Genomic DNA, 21,694 nt, shown 5'->3' with positions numbered 1-21,694 from the left:
CAAGCGTCTTTCTAAGCAAACTCCTCGACAAATTTCAGGTAACTCATCTCTTGTTATAAACTGACAGGTAGGGTTTGACTTATACTTATCTTTCATTTATGTTCGCAGATATGACTTTTCTGAAGTCTGCCCCCGTCCTGAAGATCAAACCGAAGGGTGGAACAACGACGACTTCGCCGGTTGTCGCCCAATAGAGGAAGAGCGATGCGATGGCTACACTTGTCGCAGACTCTTCCAAGAAGCTGGCCAAAACCACACAAGACAAGGGGAAGAAAGTCGTAATTGATCCACCTGTTCGAGCTCGCGACTTTCTAGCCATGCAAGAGAAGTTCCTGGCCGAGATTCCTTATGAGGATCTTGTTACGCGATCTGCCGAACTGGCCGCGCAGTCGATGGCTCTGTTCATAAAAGCTGCTGCTACTCCTTCGAAGGAAGCCGACTCGATGAAGAGGCAAAACGCTCATTTTCAGGAGAACATAAAAAAGCTGAAGCAAGAAGTGGCAAGGATGGAGAAAGAGCTCGAGGAACTCGGCAAGGCCAAGGAGAAGGAGCTCGAAGAACTCGGCAAGGCGAAGGAACAGGCGGAGCTTGAGGTCAAGAAATCGCAGGCGACGATCGTGGAGATGGCCTGCGATTTGGAGACTGAGAAAGAGAATGGGAAGAAGCAGTATGATCAAAGCGGCGGTCTGATTATATCTATACCACTCTTTCCAAAGTCCCAGACTTCGACTTTTCTCTTCTCGGAACAGAAGCCGCTGAGATGGCTGAGGCTTTTCGTGCCATGTCGCCTACTCAGACTCAAGGTGGGGGAGGGAACCTTCTTGGCGAGGTCGAGGGCGCACAAGCTGAAGAAGTCGAGAACGAGGTCATCAGCAAAGTCATGGATGAGACTGCTCTGGATGAGACTACTCCTGCTGCTCCAGATGCTTAGTTATCCTCTAATTTATGTTATTTTTAATTTTACTTCTCTTTTTTTTTTATATGCGGTACAAGGGTACTCGCGCTTTTGTACTTGGACAAATTTTCTTTTTGTTTTGGACAAATTTATATCCTCGCGGGGATAGCTATCCTTTAACATTTACGCAGTACACGGGTACTCGCGTTTTTTTTATATATATATATTTGCGACTTCAATTACAGCTTGGTGTAATAAGTAGGAATATTTACAAAGCTGGTAAAATTTTTGAAAATTTAACAAGTAATTTCATTCATATAATCAATAGTACATTCGGGCATATTATCCCCCTATACTTAGGATTTTTCCCTGTTGAATGAAAAAATATCTAAGTATAAGTACAAGAGTGAACATAATCGAATAATGCGAGTACTATTGATAATAAAATTTCAAGCTCTCGCTATTCCATGCTCGTGGAATCGCAGTTCCATCGAGTGTTGCGAGTCAATACGTTGCATCACCAATTTTATCTGCGATGAGGTATGGTCCTTCCCAATTATCCCCGAAGACCCCATGCGACGGGTTTTTGGTGTTTGGCATTACTCTTCTAAGGACCAAATCTCCTGCTCGCAGGGCTTTTACTTTCACTTTGGAGTTAAAGTATCTTGCAGTTCGCTGTTGGTAAGCCGCATTTTTTAGGTGCGCTTTATCACGCTTTTCCTCCAAAAGATCAAGGCAGAATAGCTGATTTTCGTTGTTCTGCGAGATGTTAAAAATATCCCTGCGTAAGGAACCTGCCCCAACTTCAACTGGCAACATGGCCTCGCACCTGTAAGAAAGTGAGAAGGGTGTTTCGCCAGTTGGAGATTGAGGGGTCGTATTATAAGACCATAGGACTTGCGATAACTCGTCTGGCCAAGCCCCTTTGCGATCTTCTAGTTTCCCTTTTATGGTGTGTTTGATTATTTTATTAACGGCTTCAGTTTGTCCGTTACTCTGCGGGTAAGCAACTGCGGAAAAAGCCTTTTTAATCCCCAAATTGTCGCATAGCTGCCGCATCTCTTTACAGTCAAATTGTTTTCCATTGTCTGAAATGAGTTTATGTGGAATGCCAAAACGACAAATGATGGAGGTATAGACAAACTCGCGCAATTTCGTTGCTGTGATGGTTGCGAGTGCTTTGGCTTCAGCCCATTTTGTGAAGTAATCAACTGCGACTACAGCATATTTGACTCCGCCTTTTCCTTTGGGTAACTCGCCGATTAAATCGATTCCCCATATTGCAAAGGGCCATGGACTTGTGATATAATGGAGGTTACTCGGAGGTTGGTGGGTGTAAGTGGCTATTCGCTGACATCTATCACACCTCTTTGCAAACGCGAGAGCATCTTGTCGCAATGTTGGCCAGTAATACCCTTGCCGCATAATTTTTAAAGCAAGGGAATTACCTCCGGTATGATTGCCACAAATCCCCTCGTGTACTATACGAAGTATGTAACCACAGTCTTCTCCACTGATACATTTGAGAAGCGGTTGACTAAAACTTCTACGATACAACCTTTGGTCATATATTACATAACGGGCTGCTCGTTGTCGCAATTTTCTCGCTTCTACTTTATCATCGGGTAGGAGCCCCTTCTCAAGATATGCGAGGATAGGAGTCATCCAGGTAATCTCCTGAACATCATCTATCTCCATGAGTGCTTCTCGATCTATGGTTGGGTGAGCCAGTACGTCTACCGGAATCACATCGAGTAATTCGGCTTCTCTGGTTGAGGCCAAACGGGCCAATGCGTCTGCGTGGGCATTTTGAGCATGCGGTACTCGAGATACAACTACATTTTTGAACTTCTGCATTATTTCGCGAACAATGGCTAAGTATTTAACCAATCTTCTGCCTCTTGCTAGGTATTCTCCATTCACCTGGCATACCATGATTTGAGAGTCGCTAAAAGCCTGTAGATACTCGACTTTCATCTCGAGGGTCAGTTTCAATCCTGCGATTAAAGCCTCATACTCGGCTCCATTGTTAGATGCAGAAAATTCAAAACGTAAAGCAGCGTGTACCTTGAAATTATTGGGACTGATTAACAAGATCCCACTGCCAGAACCTTCGTTATTTGAGGCTCCATCGACGTACAATGTCCATGCTTCTTTGCCTGCTATAGCAATGTCATTTCTGTCCTCTACAACTGCCACCTCGGTGCTTGGGAATTCAAGTATAAAATCTGCCAAGGCTTGCCCCTTGATCGCAGTTCTCGGTTTATACTTGATGTCGAACTGACTCAACTCCATCGCCCACTTTAACAATCTCCCTGATGCTTCTGGTTTCGCTAAAACTTGTCTTAAGGGGAAGTTTGTCAAAACTTCAATGCTGTGTGCCTGGAAGTAGGGTCACAATTTTCTTGAGGATATTATCAAGGCGAAAGCCAATTTCTCCATTTGAGGATAACGCGTCTCGGCGTCTAGTAATCGCTTACTGACGTAATACACCGGGTATTGGCGTCCTTGGTCCTCGCGTATTAGTACTGAACTAATCGCATATTCGGAGATGGCCAAATAGATAGAAAAAACTTCTCCGGACAATGGCTTCGATAAAATCGGAGGTTGCCCCAAATGCGTTTTTAAAGCTTGAAAGGCTTGCTCGCATTTTTCGTTCCAATGAAACCTTTTGTTGCCTTTCAAAATTTGAAAAAACTCGTTGCACTTATCAGAAGATCTGGATATAAAGCGGTTTAAAGCTGCGACTTTACCTGTGAGGCTTTGAACCTCCTTTGGCTTGGTCGGTGAGGGCATCTCCACCAATGCCCTGATCTTTGCAGGATTGGCTTCTATTCCTCGCTGATTTACCATAAAACCAAGGAATTTCCCAGAGCCCACCCCAAAGACGCATTTTAACGGATTTAGACGCATCTTGTATCGCCGCAATATGTCGAACATGGCCTGCAAGTGGGTAATATGATCCTTCGCATGCTGCGATTTTACGAGCATATCGTCAACATATACCTCCATTGTCTTTCCAATGAGATCTGCGAACATCATATTCACTAACCTTTGATAAGTCGCACCTGCGTTTATTAAACCAAAAGGCATTACTTTGTAACAGTATAATCCTCGATCAGTAATGAACGAGGTATGTTCTTGGTCTGGTTCATACATCGGGATTTGATTGTATCCTGAGTATGCATCCATGAAGCTCAAAAGTGCGTGACCTGCAGTGGCATCGACAAGCTGGTCAATGCTAGGAAGAGGAAAGCTGTCTTTGGGACAGGCTTTGTTTAGATCCGTAAAGTCAACGCATGTGCGCCATGAGCCATTAGGCTTTGGTACAAGTACGGGGTTTGCTAACCAATTGGGCTAAAATGACTCCCGTATAAAGCCGCAGGCAAGGAGGCGGTCGACTTCTTCTTTCAGCGCTTGGTACCTCGCGGGGTCCATTTTGCGGCGCTTTTGTCGGACACCTCGCACTTCGGGGTCAATGTTCAAGCGATGACACATGACCTGCGGAGATATCCCGACCATATCTGAATGTTTCCAGGCAAAGATATGAAGATTTTGCTTTAAAAAGGTCGTTAATTGTTCTCGCAACTGTATATTTAATTTAGAACCAATTTTTAAAACCTTGTTATTATCTATAGGATCTATAGGTACCTCGATTGTGTCTTCCGCGGCTTGGGCTGCGGCGGTGTGATCGAGGATTCTTGGATCCAAGTCTGGTTCGTCCACGTGTGGCACCTCCTCGATCCCGAGGATCTCCTGGCGAGGAGGTGGTGCATCCAAAAGGTAGATAACATTTACCGTCCTTTTTTCTGCGAGTTTAACGGCTGCGTTATAACATTCTCGTGAGTCGAATTGGACTCCCCGCACCGAACCTACTCTAGTGGGAGTAGGGAACTTCATCCTCAGATGATATATCGAGGTTATGATCTTCATCTCCTTTAGGATTGGTCGACCAATTACGGCGTTATACGCTGAGTATTGGTCAATTACTGCGAAGTCGGCCATCGACTTGGCTGTTACTGGGGCAGTTCCCAAAGTGATTGGGAGCTTGATCATTCCTTTAATTGTTATGACATCTCCCGGAAAGCCATAGATGCTTGATGTCATAGGTCGCAAATCCTTCTCTTGCAACCCCATTTTCTTGAAGGCTTGGAAATTTAGCAGATTCACTGAACTCCCATTGTCAACCAGTATACGATGGACATTGTCCCCACCAATATTGGCGACTATTACCAGTGCATCAGAATGCGGGTGATGGACCGATCTCGCATCGCTCTCCATAAAGATGATGTCGTCGCATTCTTTCTTAAAGAGCTTCTCAGGCCGTTCACCAAGATTATTCACATTGGTAAGCGGCTTCTCCTTGGCTTCTCTGGCATACAGTTCTTGTGATTTGCGAGAGTCGCCCGCGATGTGTGGTCCTCCGATTATAGTTAGGATATTGCGAGGTGTTCTGGAGCCACTCGCGTTCTGGGTTTCTCCTTTGCCATCCGCTTGGGGATGACTTTCCTCGCTCCTTTTATACTTGTCGAACTTCCCTCTCCGGATCATCTCTTCTATTTCATCCTGCAAGACCCAACATTCTAGAGTAGTGTGACCAATGTCCTTGTGGTACTTACAGAATTTTTTAGGATCCCTCCGGTCGCGATTCCCCCTGATGGGGGGCGGCTTCTTGAAGACTCCGTTCCTTTCTTCAATCGCATAGATATGGTCTCGAGGTACTGTGAGTTCAGTATAGTTGACGAAGTGAGGTCCTCCCTTCCTTTTTGGCGAGGACTCCTTCTTTAGGGGTGACTTAGCCGCCTCGCAGTTTCGCCGTTCGCGCGGCTACGTCTTCTCGGTGCTTCAGCCCCTGGAGTTCTTCCCTCGCAGACTGCGAGATCGTGACCGCGGTATGGGTGACCGACGTTTGTCCTTCCCCTTCTTTAACTCCGCTAGAGAGTTCTCGATTCTTTTGTGAGGTTCGGCCATGGCGAAGAACTCTACTAAGGACTCCGGCCTTCGAGCTTGTAGTTCCTTCCAAAAGTCGGTCCTCAGGAAGATACCTGTTATCAACATACAAACAAGCGAAGACTCGGGGGCCTTCTCGACCTTTGTTACTTCTGCGTTAAAACGCTTGAAATAGTCTTCTAAAGACTCACCAGGTTCTTGTTTGATGTTGGCCAAAGTCGTATAGGGTGGTCTATACGTCATTGTGGCCTGGAAATGCGTGAGGAATAAGTCGACGAAGGTTTCCCACGTTGATATAGATGCCTCAGGTAATTGGGTGAACCAATCATGAGCATTTTCCTCGAGTGTTGCCGCAAGAATGCGGCACTTCGCGAGTTGTGGTACCTGGTCTACTTCCATTATAGTATTGAATTTTTCTAAATAGTCTACCGGGTTAGAAGTACCTTTATACTTGAGGGATTCGGATAAACAAAACCCTTTCGGAAGTTGAGCCTGCCGCACCTCTGCAGTAAAAGGCGAGGTGCCATGCAGCTTATATATAGGCTTGCGCTGCTGCTCGAGCATCTTTAAAGCTTGCAGAAGCATGCTTTGGTCGATTCCTCCTGTCGCAGGGGCTGGAGTCGCTGCAACTGCGGGGCTCGCAACTACTGCGGCAAGGTTTGCTGGGATATTAATCCCAGTGGTCGCGATCGGCGCGACAGGCGGGTTATTACCTGCGTTGACACCCTGATCGCCCGCCTGGGGATCACGGAGTGTCTCAGTATTATGTGGGCCGCGGGAGCGTGCCCTGAAAACTGGGTTGAGATGATCACGTAGATCACCTTGGTGTACTTGATAACGTCCTCCCTGTTGTGTCTATATAGAGTCGGACCTTGTATACCTGCTCGGAGTGCGTCCATGCGATGACGAAGAGGCTGACTCTGCGTCGTTGTCTCTCGATGGACGACTGCGAGGATTACGGCGCTCAGGATCTTCGTCAATTTGTGCGCTCTGGTTAGGAAACCTTGCGGATTGATCTCTTGACATCGGATGATTCAAGTCGAGAGCTTCAGGGTCAGTTCTTCGTTCCCTGCGTACACGGTTAGTATGACGTCTAGAAGTTGTTACCTGAGGGTTATCGTTGCGAATGGCGGGAACTCGAGGAGGGCGTCGAGCTCGACTCTGTCCATCTACCTCGGCTTGTAGTGCCCGCAGTTGATCCTAAATTGCAGCATATTGATCAGTGGTGAGCTGGACCATTCCCTCGGATACTACCGCCGGAGTGACGGGGGGAAAATGCATGGTTGCTGGTGGTGTGGATGTGTCCCCGACTTGAGGGCCAGTCGTTCTGGGAATAGGTTGAGAGGTCTGATATTGCTCCTCCCTACTCCGCCGTTGATGACGTCCACAGGTGGCACTCCAGCTCCAAGCAGTGGTACACTCATCATTTCAATATTGATGGACCCGTTGTTAGCTCCGTTAGCGTGATTTCCAGCCATGATGAATAGTGTTCTTTGAAGTGAATGAAATCTTTTAGTCGGTTTCCCACAGACACCGCCAAATGTTGTCGAGTGAATTTCGCAACACCAAAATGTATTCTTTAGTTAATATAAAAAGAGAATTTTCGGGGAAGTGACAAGTGCGAGTATTCGACCTAAAATGGCGAGTACTCGACTGGGAATGCAAGAACAATCAACGAGGCTGGAAAATATCAATAAGACAAAGAATTATAATGGTTCAGTCAGATTTTGATCTGCTTAGTCCACTGTAGCAAAAGATTCGTAGGTGCCATTTTCATGGTGGATCACCCCTTTATATACAAAGTAGGTGTCCAATCGGTTACATAAGGATCACATTCATTGTTAATCCATTATTTACATATTGAATTGCAATAACTAAACGCAAACAACGTTAACATTAATAAATGTGTGACAGTTACTAAGTCCATCAACGTATGCGTCTTCCGCATCTGCGAGTTGACTGTTCATGTTCCGTTTGTTGAGCTCGCAGGGTCATCAGTACGTTTGGCACGTCTGCGCCCTTAGGTAATCGCCTCTTATAGACATCACATTTTGAGATGGTAGAACCTAGACATGCGAATTTATATCGGTTTGTCAGGGCTATTGGGTCGTTGGGACCAAATTGCATCATAAAGAGTTGGTCTCTATGCTTTCGCAGAAATATAAAGGGGATACTCGCATATGTCCTGACACATGCGAGTTGGATCTACCCTGCATAATGTGAATTACGGTTACGTGGTTCGACTTAGGTCGTACTCGCAGTATCTCGCTGGTTTTATCCTGGGCGAGGTCTAAACTTTGAGATATCTCTCACGGACATTTCAGCTTTCATTGGAAATCTGAATACACGTGTCCTTTAAATAGGAGTCTGGTCTCGAGTTTCTAGGTGAGAGAAATCTCACTATAACATAAATGATGTGTCTATATGGTAGAACATATAGAGCATTCTATATACTGAGAGTGCAATTCTAAGTTCTATGCGTGGATTCAACGAAGAATTAATAAGTCAGTGAATTTAGGTTATAAATTCTTGATCTGCTTATTGGAAGCTCGGTTATATAGACCCATGGTCCCCCCACTAGTTGAGATAATATTGCTTGTAAGACTCATATAATTGGTTTCGATTAATCAATTATAATTCTCAAATTAGACTATGTCTATTTGTGAATTTTTCACTAAGGGCGAAATTGTAAAGAAAGAGTTTTAAGGGCATATTTGTTAATTATGATACTTTGTATGATTCAATTAATAAATATGATAAATGACAACATTATTTAATAATTATTTATAGTTATTAAATATTTAGAATTGGCATTTAAATGGTTGAATTTGAAAATTGGCGTATTTGAGAAAATGAGATGCAGAAATGATAAAACTGCAAAATTGCAAAAAGTGAGGCCCAAATCCATACTGTATAGGGCCGGCCACTTTTATAGCATTTTTCTTCTGATATTTTCATTATTTTAATGCCAAATAATTCAAACCTAACCCTAGTGGAATGCTATAAATAGATAGTGAAGGCTTCAGGAAATTTACACTTAACTTTCACTCTTTTCATTCAGAAAAACGTGAGCCTTCTCTCTCTATACCTAGCCGCCACTCTCTCTCTCTCTTCCTCCTTGAAATTTTAAAATCTCTTAGTGATTAGAGTAGTTCCCATACACAGCAAGTGATACTTAATCATAGTGAGAAAGATCGTGAAGAAAGACATTTAACAAGAAGGAGTTTCAGCACTAAAGAAGGAGAGAAAGAGATCCAGATTCAGATCTTGATAATACTCTGCGACAGAAAGGAGACAAGGGTTAGAGATCTGAATGGAAGGAGTCATATTATTCCGCTGCACCCAATGTAAGGTTTACTAAACTTTATATGTGTTTATTTCATCGTTTTAGAAAGTTCATATTTAGGGTGTTAATCAACATACTTGTGAGTAGATCTAAGATCCTGGTAAAATAATTTCCAACAGTCTCCTGTTCGCAGGACTTTTGCCTTGACCTTGGAATTGAAATATCTTGCAGTTCGCCGCTGGTAAGTCGCATTTTTCAAGTATGCCTGATCGCGCTTTTCTTCCAGAAGATCGAGGTAGAGCGACGTTTTTCCTCGTTTTGTGAAATGTGGAGAACGTCTCTTCGATAGGAACCTGCCTCAATCTCGACTGGTACCATGGCCTCGTACCCATAGGAAAGCGAGAAAGGAGTCTCACCAGTCGTGGATCGAGGAGTTGTGTTGTATGACCATAGAACATGCGGAAGCTCGTTTGGCCATGTCCCCTTACGTTCTTCGAGTTTTCCTTTGATGGTGTGCTTTATTATTTTGTTGACAGCTTCAGTCTGCCCGTTGCTTTATGGGTAAGCAACTGTAGAGAATGCTTTCTTAATTCCCAAATCGTCACATAATTCTCCCATCTCTTTACAATCGAACTGCTTTCCATTATCTGAGATGAGTTTGTAATGGATGCAAATCGACAAATTATGGAGTTGTAGACAAACTCGCACAACTTAGTCGCTGTAATGGTTGCAAGTGCTTTGGCTTCGGCCCATTTTGTAAAATAGTCTACTGGGACTACTGCATATTTGACCCCGCCTTTTCCTTTAGGTAGTTCTCCTATTAAGTCGATCCCTCATACCGCGAAAGGCCAAGGACTTGTGATGGAATGTAGGTTGCTTGGAGGTTGATGGACATATGTAGCTATTCGCTGACATTTGTCGCATTTCTTTGCAAAAGCGAAAGCATCTTGTCGCAAAGTCGGCCAGTAGTACCCCTGTCGCATGATTTTTAGAGCAAGGGAGTTACCTCCTGTATGATTGCCACAAATACCCCCATGTACCTCACGTATTATATAGTCGCAGTCTTCCCCGTTGATACACTTGAGTATCAGCTGACTAAAAGTTCTGCGATATAACCTTCCATCGTACATGACATATCGGATAGCTTGCTGTCGCAGCTTTCTTGCTTCCATCTTGTCCGCAGGTAAGATACCCTTTTCTAGATATTCGACTATTGGAGTCATCCAGGTGACTTCTTGAGTGGTATCTATTTCCATGATCGCTTCTTGATTTATCGTTGGGTGAGCCAACACATCTACCGGAATTACATCGAGCAATTCGGCTTCTCTAGTTGAGGCCAAACGGGCCAATGCGTCAGTTCATATACAATGGCTAAATACTTAACCAACCTCCCGCCTCTGGCCAGATATTCTCTATTCACCTGGCACACTACGATTTGGGCATCGCTAAAAGCCTGTAAATACTCAATTTTCATCTCGAGAGCGAGTTTCAACCCTGCGATGAAAGCCTCATACTCGACTTCATTGTTAGATGCAGAAAATTCAAAACGTAAAGCAGCGTGTACCATAAAATTGCTGGGACTGATTAGTAAGATCCCGCCACCAGAACCTTTGCTATTCGAGGCTCCGTCGACGTACAACGTCCATGCTTCTCCATTGGTCATAGCAGTGTCGACTTTCTCGTCTATGAGTGCCATTTCGGTGCTTGGGAATTCGAGGATAAAATCTGCCAAGGCTTGCCCCTTGATCCCAGTTCTAGGCTTATACTTGATGTCGAATTGACTTAACTCCATTGCCCATTTCAACAACCTCCCCGACGTCTCTGGTTTTGCTAAGACTTGCCTCAAAGGGTAGTTTGTTAAAACTTCGATACTGTGAGCCTGGAAATAAGGTCGCAATTTTCTCGACGATATTACCAGGGCGAACGCCAATTTTTCCATTTGAGGATAGCGTGTCTCAGCATCCAGTAATCGTTTACTGACATAATACACCGGGTATTGTCGTCCTTGATCTTCGCGTATTAGTATCGAACTAATCGCATATTTTGACACTGCTAAGTAGATGGATAGGACTTCGCCGGTCATGGGCTTTGATAAGATTGGGTGTTGCCCCAAATGCGTCTTTAGGGCTTGAAAAGCCTCCTCGCATTTTTCGGTCCATTGGAACTTCTTATTGCCTTTTAAAATCTGAAAAAAATCTTTGCACTTATCAGAAGACCGCGACATAAAGCGATTTAGAGCGGTGACTTTACCTGTGAGGCTTTGGACCTCTTTTGGCTTAGTTGGTGATGGCATCTCCACCAACGCCCTGATCTTCGCGGGGTTGGCTTCTATTCCTCGTTGATTAACCATGAATCCAAGGAATTTCCTGGAGCCAACTCCAAAGACGCACTTTAGAGGGTTTAGTCGCATTTTATATTGACGCAATATATCAAACATTACCTGTAAATGGGCGATATGATCCTTCGCATGTTGAGATTTTACGGGCATATCGTCAACATATACTTCCATGGTTTTCCCGATAAGATCTGCGAACATCATATTTACAAGTCTTTGATAAGTCGCACCTGCGTTTATCAAACCAAAAGGCATTACTTTATAACAATATAGGGCTCGATCAGTAAATAAACGAGGTATGCTCCTGGTCGGGTTCATACATCGGGATTTGATTATATCCTGAGTACGCGTCCATGAAGCTAAGAAGTTCATGACCAGTTGGGGTAAAACGACTCCCGTATAAAGCTGCAGGCTAAGAGGCGGTCGACTTCTTCTATTAGCGCTTGGTACCTCGCGGGGTCCATTTTACGGCACTTCCGTCGGACACCTCGCACCTCGGGGTCAATGTTCAAGCGATGACACATGACCTGCAGAGATATTCCGACCATATCTGAATGTTTCCAAGCAAAAAATCAAGATTTTGTTTAAGAAAAGTCGTTAGTTGTTCTCGCTGATGAAAAGTCAATTTAGAACCAATTTTCAAAACTTTACTATTATTTATGGGGTCTATAGGTACCTCAATAGTGTCTTCCGCGGCTTGGGCCGCTGCGGCATGATCGAGGATCCTTGGATCTAGATCTGGTCCATCCATGTGCGGCACCTCTTCTATCCTAAGGACCTCCTGGCGAGGAGGTGGTGCTTCCAATAATAGATAATATTTATTGACTTTTTCACCACGAGCTTGATTGTCGCATTGTAGCATTCTCGCGAGTCTCATTGGACTCCTCGCACAGAGCCTACTCCAGCGGGAGTAGGGAACTTCAATGTGAGATGATAGATTGAGGTTACGATCTTCATCTCCTTCAGGATTGGTCGACCAATCACGGCATTATATGCCGAATACTGGTCAATTACTGCAAAGTCAGCCATTGACTTGGCTGTTACTGGGGCGGTTCCCAAAGTAATCGGGAGTTTAATCATCCCTTTTAGTGCGATGATGTCGCCGGTAAAACCGTATATACTCGACGTCACAGGTCGCAGGTCCTTCTCATGCAACCCCATTTGTTTAAAAGCTAGGAAAGTCAAGAGATTCACTGAACTCGTTGTCCACGAGTATACGGTGGACATTGTCTCCGCCAATATTGGCGACAATAACTATTGCGTCGGAATGCGGGTGATGGACCCATCTCGCATCACTTTCCATAAAGGTGATGTCATCGCATTCTCTTTTAAACAATTTCTCTGGCCGTTCACTGAGATTTTTTACATTGGTGAGCGACTTCTCTTTGGCTTCCTTGGCATATCTCTCTTGAGATTTGCGGGAGTCTCCTGCGATATGGGGCCCTCCAATGATCGTTAATATATTGTGAGGTGTTCTCGAACAACTCGCGTTCTGATTTTCTTCTTTGTCATCCACTCGGGGATGACCTTCCTCGTTCTTTTTGTATTTGTCGAACTTTCCTCTTCGAATCAGCTCCTCGATTTCATCCTGCAAGACCCAACATTCTAAAGTAGTGTGACCAATATCTTTATGGTACTTACAGAACTTTTTGGGGTCTCTTTTGTCGCGATTTCCCCTGATAGGTGGCGGTCCATTCCTCTCCCCAATTGCATAGATGTGGTCTCGTGGTACCGCGAGTTCGGTATAGTTAACGAAGCGCGGTCCACCTTTCCTTTTCGGCGAGGACTCCTTCTTCGGAGGAGATTTTGCCAACTTCGAACTTCGCTGTCTTCGTGGGCTGCGTCTTCTTGGGCTTCGACCTCTGGAATTTTTCCCTTGGGGATTGGGAGACCTTGATCGCGGCACTGGTGACTTACGCTTATCCTTGCCCTTTTCAACCTCTGCTAGAGAATTCTCAATTCTCTTATGGGGTTCGGCCATAGCGAAGAATTCGACTAGTGATTCTGGTCTTCGAGCTTGTAACTCCTTCCAGAAATCGGTTCTCGGCAAAACACCTGTTATCAACATACAAACAAGCGAAGACTCGGGAGCCTTCTCGACTTTTGTTACTTCCGCATTAAATCATTTTAAATAGTCTTGCAAAGACTCGCCGGGTTCCTGTTTGATGTTGGCCAGAGTTGTGTAGGGAGGCCTATAAGTCATTGTGGCCTGAAAGTGTGTGAGGAATAAATCGACAAAGGTCTCCCATGTCGATATCGAGGCCTCAGGAAATCGGGTGAACCAATCGTGGGCGTTTTCCTCAAGCGTTGCCGCGAGAATGCGACATTTTGTGAGCTGTGGTACCTGATCCACTTCCATTATAGTATTAAATTTTTCAAGGTAATCTATGGGATTAGAGTTACCTTTATATTTTAGGGATTCGGATAGTTGAAACCCCTTGGGAAGTTGAGCTTGTTGCACTTCCGTAGTGAAAGGAGAGGTCCCATGCAGCTTGTATATGGGCTTTCTCTGCTGCTCGAGCATTTTCAAAGCTTGCAAAAGCATGCTTTGGTCAATTCCTCCAGCTACAGAAGTCGGGACTGCTGCGACTGCAGGAGTCGTGACTACTGCGGCGAGGTTTGCTGGGATATTGACCCCAGTAGTCGCTGCCGGTGCGCTAGGCGGGTTAGTGTGAGTGTTTACACCTTGATCGCCCACGAAGGGATCACGGGGTGTTTCCTCGTTGCGGGGGGCGCAAGAGCGCGCTCTGAAAACTGCGTTGAGGTGATCACGCCTATCGCCTCTATGTACATGATAACGTCCTCCCTGTTGCGTCTCTACAGAGCCGGACCTTGTGTATCTGCTAGGTGTACGACTATGCGAGGATGAAGAGGCGAATTCTGCGTCATTGTCTCTTGATGGTCGGCTGCAAGGATTACATCGCTCAGGGTCTTCATCAACCTGCGTTTCCTGGTTAGGATACCTCAAAGATTGGTCTCTCGAGGTTGGCTGGTTTAGGTCCAGACCCTCAGGATTGGTTCTTCGTTCCCTGCGAACATGATTATTACGACGTCTAGAGTTCGTTACCTGAGGGTTGTCTGTGCGAGTAGTAGGGGCTCGAGGGGGGCGTCGGGCCCTATTCTGTCCATCCACTTCGGCCTGTAGTGCACGCAGTTGATCTTGGATCACAGTGTATTGGTCGGTGGTGAGTTGGACGATTCCCTCAGATACCACCGCTGGAGTGACAGGTGGAAAGTGCATTGTTGCTGGTGGTGTGGACGTTTCCCCGACTTGAGGACCAGCTGTTTCAGGGAATAGATTGAGAGGTCTAATATTACCTCTCCCTACTTCGCCATTAACGACATCCACAGGTGGTGTCCTAGCTCCAGATAATGGCACATTCATCATTCCGATGTTGATGGACTCGTTGTTAGCACCTCTGTTTGTTTGGTTTCCAGCCATGATGGTATTCTTACTTGAACTGAGTGAAATTTTAATTCTCGTTTCCCACAGACGGCGCCAAATGTTGTGGAGCAAAATTCGCAACACCAAATGTATATGATATTATTAATGACAAGAAGAAAATTATATGAAGAACAACCGCGAGTATTCAACCTAGAGTGGCGAGTACTCGAACTGGGAATGGGAAATGCTTAACAGAAAACTGGAAATAACAATAAGAAAGAGGATTATAGTGGTTCAGTCAAATCACGGTCTGCTTAGTCCACTGTAGCAAGAGTTTCGTAGGTCTCATTTCACGGTGGATCACCCCTTTATATACAAAGCAGGTGTCCAATTAGTTATACAAGGATTGCATTCATTGTCAATCCGTTTTTACACATTGAATTACAATAACTAAACTAAACAACGTTAACATCAATAAATGAATAACAGTTACTAAATTTAGCAACGTATGCGCCCTTCTAACATTCGAGTTGACTGTTCATATTCTAATATTAAACTCGTAGGCCCAACACTTAATTACGTTTAGGATGTCTGCGTTCTTAGGTAGTCGCCTTTGTGGACATCGCATGACGAGCTGACAGAACCTAGACATGCGAGTCTATATCGGTTTATCAAGGCTGCAGGGCCATCGGGATCAACTCACATTATAGAAACTCGGTCTCTATGTTTATGCAAGAACATGGAGAGGATACTCGCACATAGTTCGATACATGCGAGTTACTCTCTTGTCCCGCATAATACGAGTTATAATCATGCGATCAGACTTTGGTCATACTCACTGTATCTCGCTAAATCTATCTTGAGCGAGGTTTAAAACTTCGAGGAGTCTCTCATGGACGTCTCAGCTTTCATTTGGAAATCTGAGTACACGTGTCCTCTAAACAGGAGTCTGGTCTCGAGTTTCTAGGTGAGAGAAATCTCACTATAACACTTTTCTAGGGCATATCGTACGAAAGAATGGTATTATGGTTGATCCAAACAAGGTTAAGTCAGTGAAGAATTGGCCGAGGCCAAAATCTGTGACGGAAATTTGAAGTTTTCTCGGCTTACCAGGGTATTATCGACGTTTCGTCGAGGGATTCTCTAAAATCTCTATGCCCCTAACCGAATTGACCAAGAAAAATTAGAGATTTGTGTGGTCAGACAAGTGTGAAACATGTTTCCAGGAGTTGAAGCAATGTTTGATAACAGCTCCAGTGTTAGCTTTGCCATCGGATCAAGAAAAATTTGTCGTTTATTGTGATGCATCCAGACAGGGTCTGGGATGTGTTCTGATGCAAGCTGACAGAGTCATAGCCTATGCCTCTCATCAACTGAAAGATTATGAGCAGCGCTATCCAACTCATGACCTAGAACTTGCTGTTGTGGTGTTTGCTCTAAAGATATGGCGACATTATCTTTACGGTGAGAAGTGCGAGATTTATACTGATCATAAGAGTCTCAAATACTTTTTCACCCAGAAGGATTTGAATATGAGGCAGAGAAGGTGGTTGGAATTGGTTAGGGACTACGACTGTGAAATTCTATATCACCCCAGGAAGGCCAATGTTGTGGCCGATGCTTTGAGTAGAAAGGGTCCCGGGCAGGTTTGCACCACGATGATGATATCCCCTCAACTAGCCTATGAAATGGTTAGTGCAGGGATTGAATTTGTAGTTGGAAAGTTGCATAATTTGACACTTCAATCTAATCTATTAGAGAGGGTCAGAAGAGCTCAACTTGGGGATCCAGAGCTAGTTAAAGTTTGAGATGAGATTATGGCTGGTCGGCCTAGAGACTTTTCAGTCTCGAACAGTGGAATGTTGTTATACAAAGCTCGAGTTTGTGTTCCTAGTGTTGATGAGCTTAAGAAAGAGATACTTGACGAAGCTCATACCACACCTTATTTATTGCATCCGGGAACCACCAAAATGTATCAGGATTTGAAACCCTACTTCTGGTGGTATGGGATGAAAAGAGATGTGGTGGACTACGTGTCCAAGTGTTTAACCTACAAGCAAATCAAGGCTGAAAATCAGAGGCCGGCAGGGTTATTGCAACCTTTAGTCCTTCTTGGGTGGAAGTGAGAGGACATTGTAATGGATTTTGTAACTTGACTGCCTAGAACTACGGGAATGTATGATTCGGTATGGGTCATAGTAGACAGATTCACAAAATCAGCTCACTTTCTACCAGTGAAAGTTACATATTCAGTGGATCAGTATGTTGATCTGTATGTAAAGGAGATAGTTCGTCTCCATGGAGCCCCTAAATCTATTGTTTCAGATAGGGATCCAAAGTTTACATCAAAGTTTTGGGTGAGTCTTTAGAAGGCTATGGGTACCAAGTTAAAATTTAGCACAACCTTTCACCCTCAGACTGATGGTCAGCCAGAAAGAACGATTCAAATATTGGAAGACCTACTGCGAGCCTGTGTCATGGACTTTGAGGGTTCATGGAGTAAGTACTTGCCTTTAATCGAGTTCTCCTACAGTAATAGCTACCAGAGTACAATAGGGATGGCTCCCTATGAAATGTTATATGGTAGAAAATATCGTTCCCCTATTCATTGGGACGAGAATGGAGAAAGGAAGTACTTGGGTCCAGAGTTAGTGCAGAAGACCAATGAGGCTATTGATAAGATCAAGGCTCGGATGCATGCTTCTCAAATCAGGCAGAAAAGTTATGCTGATTCGAAGCACAGAGATGTCACATTTCAGGCAGGGGAACATGGTTACCTACGGGTTTCACCAATGAAGGGTATTAGGCGCTTCGGGAAGAAGGGTAAGTTGAGCCCTAGGTTCATTGGGCCATTTCAGATACTTGAGAAGGTCGGGCAGATAGCATATCGGCTAGCCTTACCACCATCATTGTCGGTTGTTCATGACGTATTTCATATTTCTATGTTGAGGAAATACGTGTCAGACCCGACTCATATCTTGAGTTATGAAGCCCTTGAACTGCAATCAGACTTATCCTATGAAGAGCAACATGTGCAGATTCTTGATAAAAAAGAAAAGGTTGTTCGGAACATGACTATTGCTCTAGTTAAGGTGCTCTGGAGGAACAGTAAGGTGGAAGAAGCCACCTTGGAATTGGAGTCTGATATGAGGACTCAACATCCCGAGCTATTCAGGTTAGATTTCGAGGACGAAATCCTTTTAACGGGGGGATAATTGTAATGACCGCTTTAGTAATTTGGATTAGCAAAACGCAATTAGCACTAATTTTTGTTATTTCATTATTATTTATGAATTTATTTAATTGTGGACCCCAATATTTAGAAATAAATATTAGAGTTATAATTTCTCAATTCCGGAGATTTTATTAAACTCTAGGGGTATTATTTAGCTTATATGTGAAATATGCAATTTTTGTAATTTTTGCTCGGCGACAACGGAAAATGCGATGGATGGCTAGTTTGATCACAAGGGTAAGTTTAGAACCTTATTTCTTAGTGGGAAATATTTTTGAGAAAATAAATTATCGGGATTGAGCGGGGTTATGGGATTTGACCAATTTACCCCTAGCTTTAGACATACCCTAGTTTTATGTTTAAGGGGTATTTTAGTAATTTTATATGGTGGGATAGGTGGCTGATTTTGAGGTTGACACATAGCAATTATTTGGGCATCAAAGGATTAATTAAAAATCCTTTTTCCAATTAAAGAAATCAAAAAAAGAAAATTAGAAGGAAATAGCATTTTTCCCTTGAAGTTCTCTTTCTCTCTCTCGGCTGAGGCAAAAACCAGAGAAAAGACAACTTCTCCTCCTCAATTTTCTGGAATTAAGCTAAGGATTAAGTGTTCTTGAAGTGGAGGTAAACCCTAGAACTCTTGGTTATGTGTTTTGAAGCTTTTTTCTTTGGTTGAGCATGTGATTTTTGAGAATAGGGGTTGTTAAGGTTTAAAGATTGTGTAATCTGATTTCTAGGTTAGTTTTGAGTTGTTTTTAAGCTCTGATTATTAGTTTTGAAAGGTGGAGATGGAATTGGGTAATCTTGAGCTTTGAAACTCAAGTTTAGGTCTTTTATGGCAAGTTGGAATTTATTGGTTTGTTCTGTGATTTTTCTGGTTGAATTAGGTTGTAAATGCATTGTATAGGTGTACTGGAGAGTTTGGTAAAGTTTGGTTGGATTTTGAGGTCATGGGGGCATTTTTCGGGTTCTCAGCACAGAACCGGACTTCCAGTTCTGGGGCACCTGTAGCAACCGGTCGACCGGCTGGTGACCCAAAACTGGACTTCTGGTTGGCAACCGGTCTGCCGGTTGGGGGAGTTTTTGGAACCCTAGTTTTTCCCATTTTTGAAATATTTAGGGTATTGCCATGTTATTTATCGATAGGGAAACTTTTAGTTTCAAGTTTAAGTCCCCGAGAAGTGATTTAGCGAGTCACTCATCTATGTTATAATTCATGTGATTAGGGCATCCATCTAGCACAAGAATTTTCGTTCAGGTCGGCCAGCACACTTGAATTCAGAAAGAAGGTAAGAACTGTATATAATGTGTGATATGAATATCTGAGTGTATGTATATGTTATGTCTATATGCATGCTTAAAATGTTATTTGCACTACCAACACTTATACGGTTATAGTATAGAGTGTATTGGTATAGTGAATAATTTTACGTTGAATAATTTTAGGGAAGGATCATCTTCACTAGGTTTGGTCTTCGATCTGGTTATTACCGGTTGAAGACTCGAAAGGAGGATATTCTTAAAACAGTTTTCGTACCGATGACTTCATAATTGTCTTCAGTAAGGGTATTGTGATTCCTTTGGATAATGTTTTAACGTCTCTAGAAGCATAAGTTTACGCTAAATATGAGAAATGCAAATTTTGCTGACCCTAAATTTACAATGAAGGTTAGAAATTTTCTGCAATTAACAGGATGTTGTGGGATAGTTGTTGAGGGATGTTTATGTCCTTAATGGAATTAAGTGAAAAAAATTGAAATAAAAGTTACCTATTGCACCAGTGCTAACGTCGCCAGTCCGTGAGGAGAAAATTATGAATTATTGCGACACCTCTAAACATGGAATAGATTACGTTTTGATACAGTTTAAGAGGGTTATTGCCTGTGCACCTGGACAATTGAAGGAGTGTAAATAATGGTGTTCTAATCATGATATTAAGTTGGCGCGGTTATTTATGGACTGAGAGTTTGGCGTCATTAGCTATCTGATCAAAAGTGTGAAGTTTATATGAACCACAAGGGCTTCAAACATATCTTCACTTGAAAGGATTTAAGTAAGAAGCTGCAATTATGGTTAGGGTTAGTTGAAGATGATAGCTGTAAGATTTTCGAGCACCTTTGAAAAGTAATTGATAGTGGATGCTTTAGGTCGAAGAGATTTAGGTATAACCAGAAAGAGATTTCACTAAAGTTTGCTGGGAAATATAAATATAGCACGGATTGAGTTCCTGACAGGAGAATTTGTTGGCATTACGTAATAGTTTGATATATTGAAAAGAATCAAAAGTGGCCCAGCAGATTGACTCTGAACTTTAGAAGTACAAGGAAAGGTTTGGAACCGGCTTGATAAAGGACTTTTGATTTTGTTTGAGGGAAATTTTATGATATAAATTAAAATTAGTGTATCAGTCCGATAAGGATACTGAATGCAAGGTTTTAAATGAGTTTTCGTATAATAACAGTTATTAGAATACTGTTAATGTGGTACTGATGCAGATTAAAGATTCAAGTTGTATATTGCTTGTATAATGGATGAAAGAGCTATGCTGATCTTAAGTGTAGAAATATTAAATTTCAAGTTGGGAATTCTATCTTTCTTCAGGTGGTTCCAATGAAAGGGAAAATTCAGAAATTGGTTAGAAAGGGGAGTTAAGTCCCAGGTTAATCAGTCCGTTTGAGTTTTCAGAAAGGGAAGGTCGGGTAGCTTATTAGCTAGCCATACTCTCTGTTTTATTTAGAGTTTAAAACATATGCTTCAAGGTTTTAGAAATACAAAGTGGAAGAAATCCATATACGGAGTTGGGAGAATATTGAATTTCAAACAGACTTGTTATATGAGAAACAATCGGTACAGATTTTTGAACAGAAAAGAAAAGGTAATGTGGAACAAGACTATTCCGCTAGTTAAAGTGTTATGGCGGAACAGCAAAGTTGAAGCAACGACTTGGGAGTTAGAGTCGCAGCTGCGGGAGTTGTATCCCGAGCTTTTGAGGTAAATTTCGAGGACGAAACTCCTATAAGTGGGGGATAGTTGTAATATCCCAAAAAATAAATAATATTTAAATAGACATATTTTATTAAATATGTAATTACTTTGGAAACGAAGTAAGATTATGATCTTACTTAGCTTAATTGTTGAGAAATTATTTAATGAAATACGATATTTTCGGGCCCGGCAATTGTGAGAATTTAGCGATGTGGTTAGTAATGTCACGACGTTAATGAAAGAATTATTTTGAGAATATTCCGGATTAAGTTAGAATTTTATTAGAATATCGGGTTGGAGAATTAGTGAAATTACCAAACTGCCCCTAGGGTTTTTTTAAAAAAAATTATGGGAAAGGGGTAGATTAGTAAATTCGATGGTATTTTTGACTTTTCTTCTTTTATTTTTTTTTACTGTTGCCTATTATTTATAAAAGGAAAGAAATGAAAAGAAAAGGGATGGAAAAACCTCATTTTAGAAAGAAAACTTCCAAGGCAAGGAAGCCTCATCTCTTCTCCTTCTCTCTTTTTTGTGACCTAGACCTAGCCAAAACCAGGGGATTCATTTTGATTTCTCTCAGTTTTTGAGCAGATTGGATACCCAAGATCATCCTAGAAGCTTTG

The 21,694-nt window shown here is 42.9% G+C and overlaps 1 protein-coding gene across 1 annotated transcript; it reads left to right on the top strand.

Moving 5' to 3' along the window:
• Positions 1-317: 317 nt before the first annotated feature.
• On the top strand, positions 318-931 carry LOC133039663 (uncharacterized). The gene is made up of 2 exons (XM_061118578.1): positions 318-684; positions 750-931. Exons 1-2 carry the CDS (start codon positions 318-320, stop codon positions 929-931), a joined length of 549 nt encoding a protein of 182 aa, XP_060974561.1.
• The last annotated feature ends 20,763 nt before the right edge of the window (positions 932-21,694 follow it).

The sequence above is a fragment of the Cannabis sativa genome, chromosome 1, assembly GCF_029168945.1.
Source record: "Cannabis sativa cultivar Pink pepper isolate KNU-18-1 chromosome 1, ASM2916894v1, whole genome shotgun sequence".
Lineage (NCBI taxonomy): Eukaryota > Viridiplantae > Streptophyta > Magnoliopsida > Rosales > Cannabaceae > Cannabis > Cannabis sativa.
Note: the sequence above shows the minus strand (reverse complement) of the source record. Positions and strands in the feature narration are given on the sequence as shown.

Excerpts from the sequence above, each read along its gene's own strand:
- LOC133039663 (XM_061118578.1), top strand. The coding sequence starts at position 318 with ATGCAAGAGAAGTTCCTGGCCGAGATTCCTTATGAGGATCTTGTTACG. Across the intron at positions 685-749 it reads GCAGTATGATCAAAGCGGCG|AAGCCGCTGAGATGGCTGAG; the intron begins GTCTGATTATAT and ends TTCTCGGAACAG.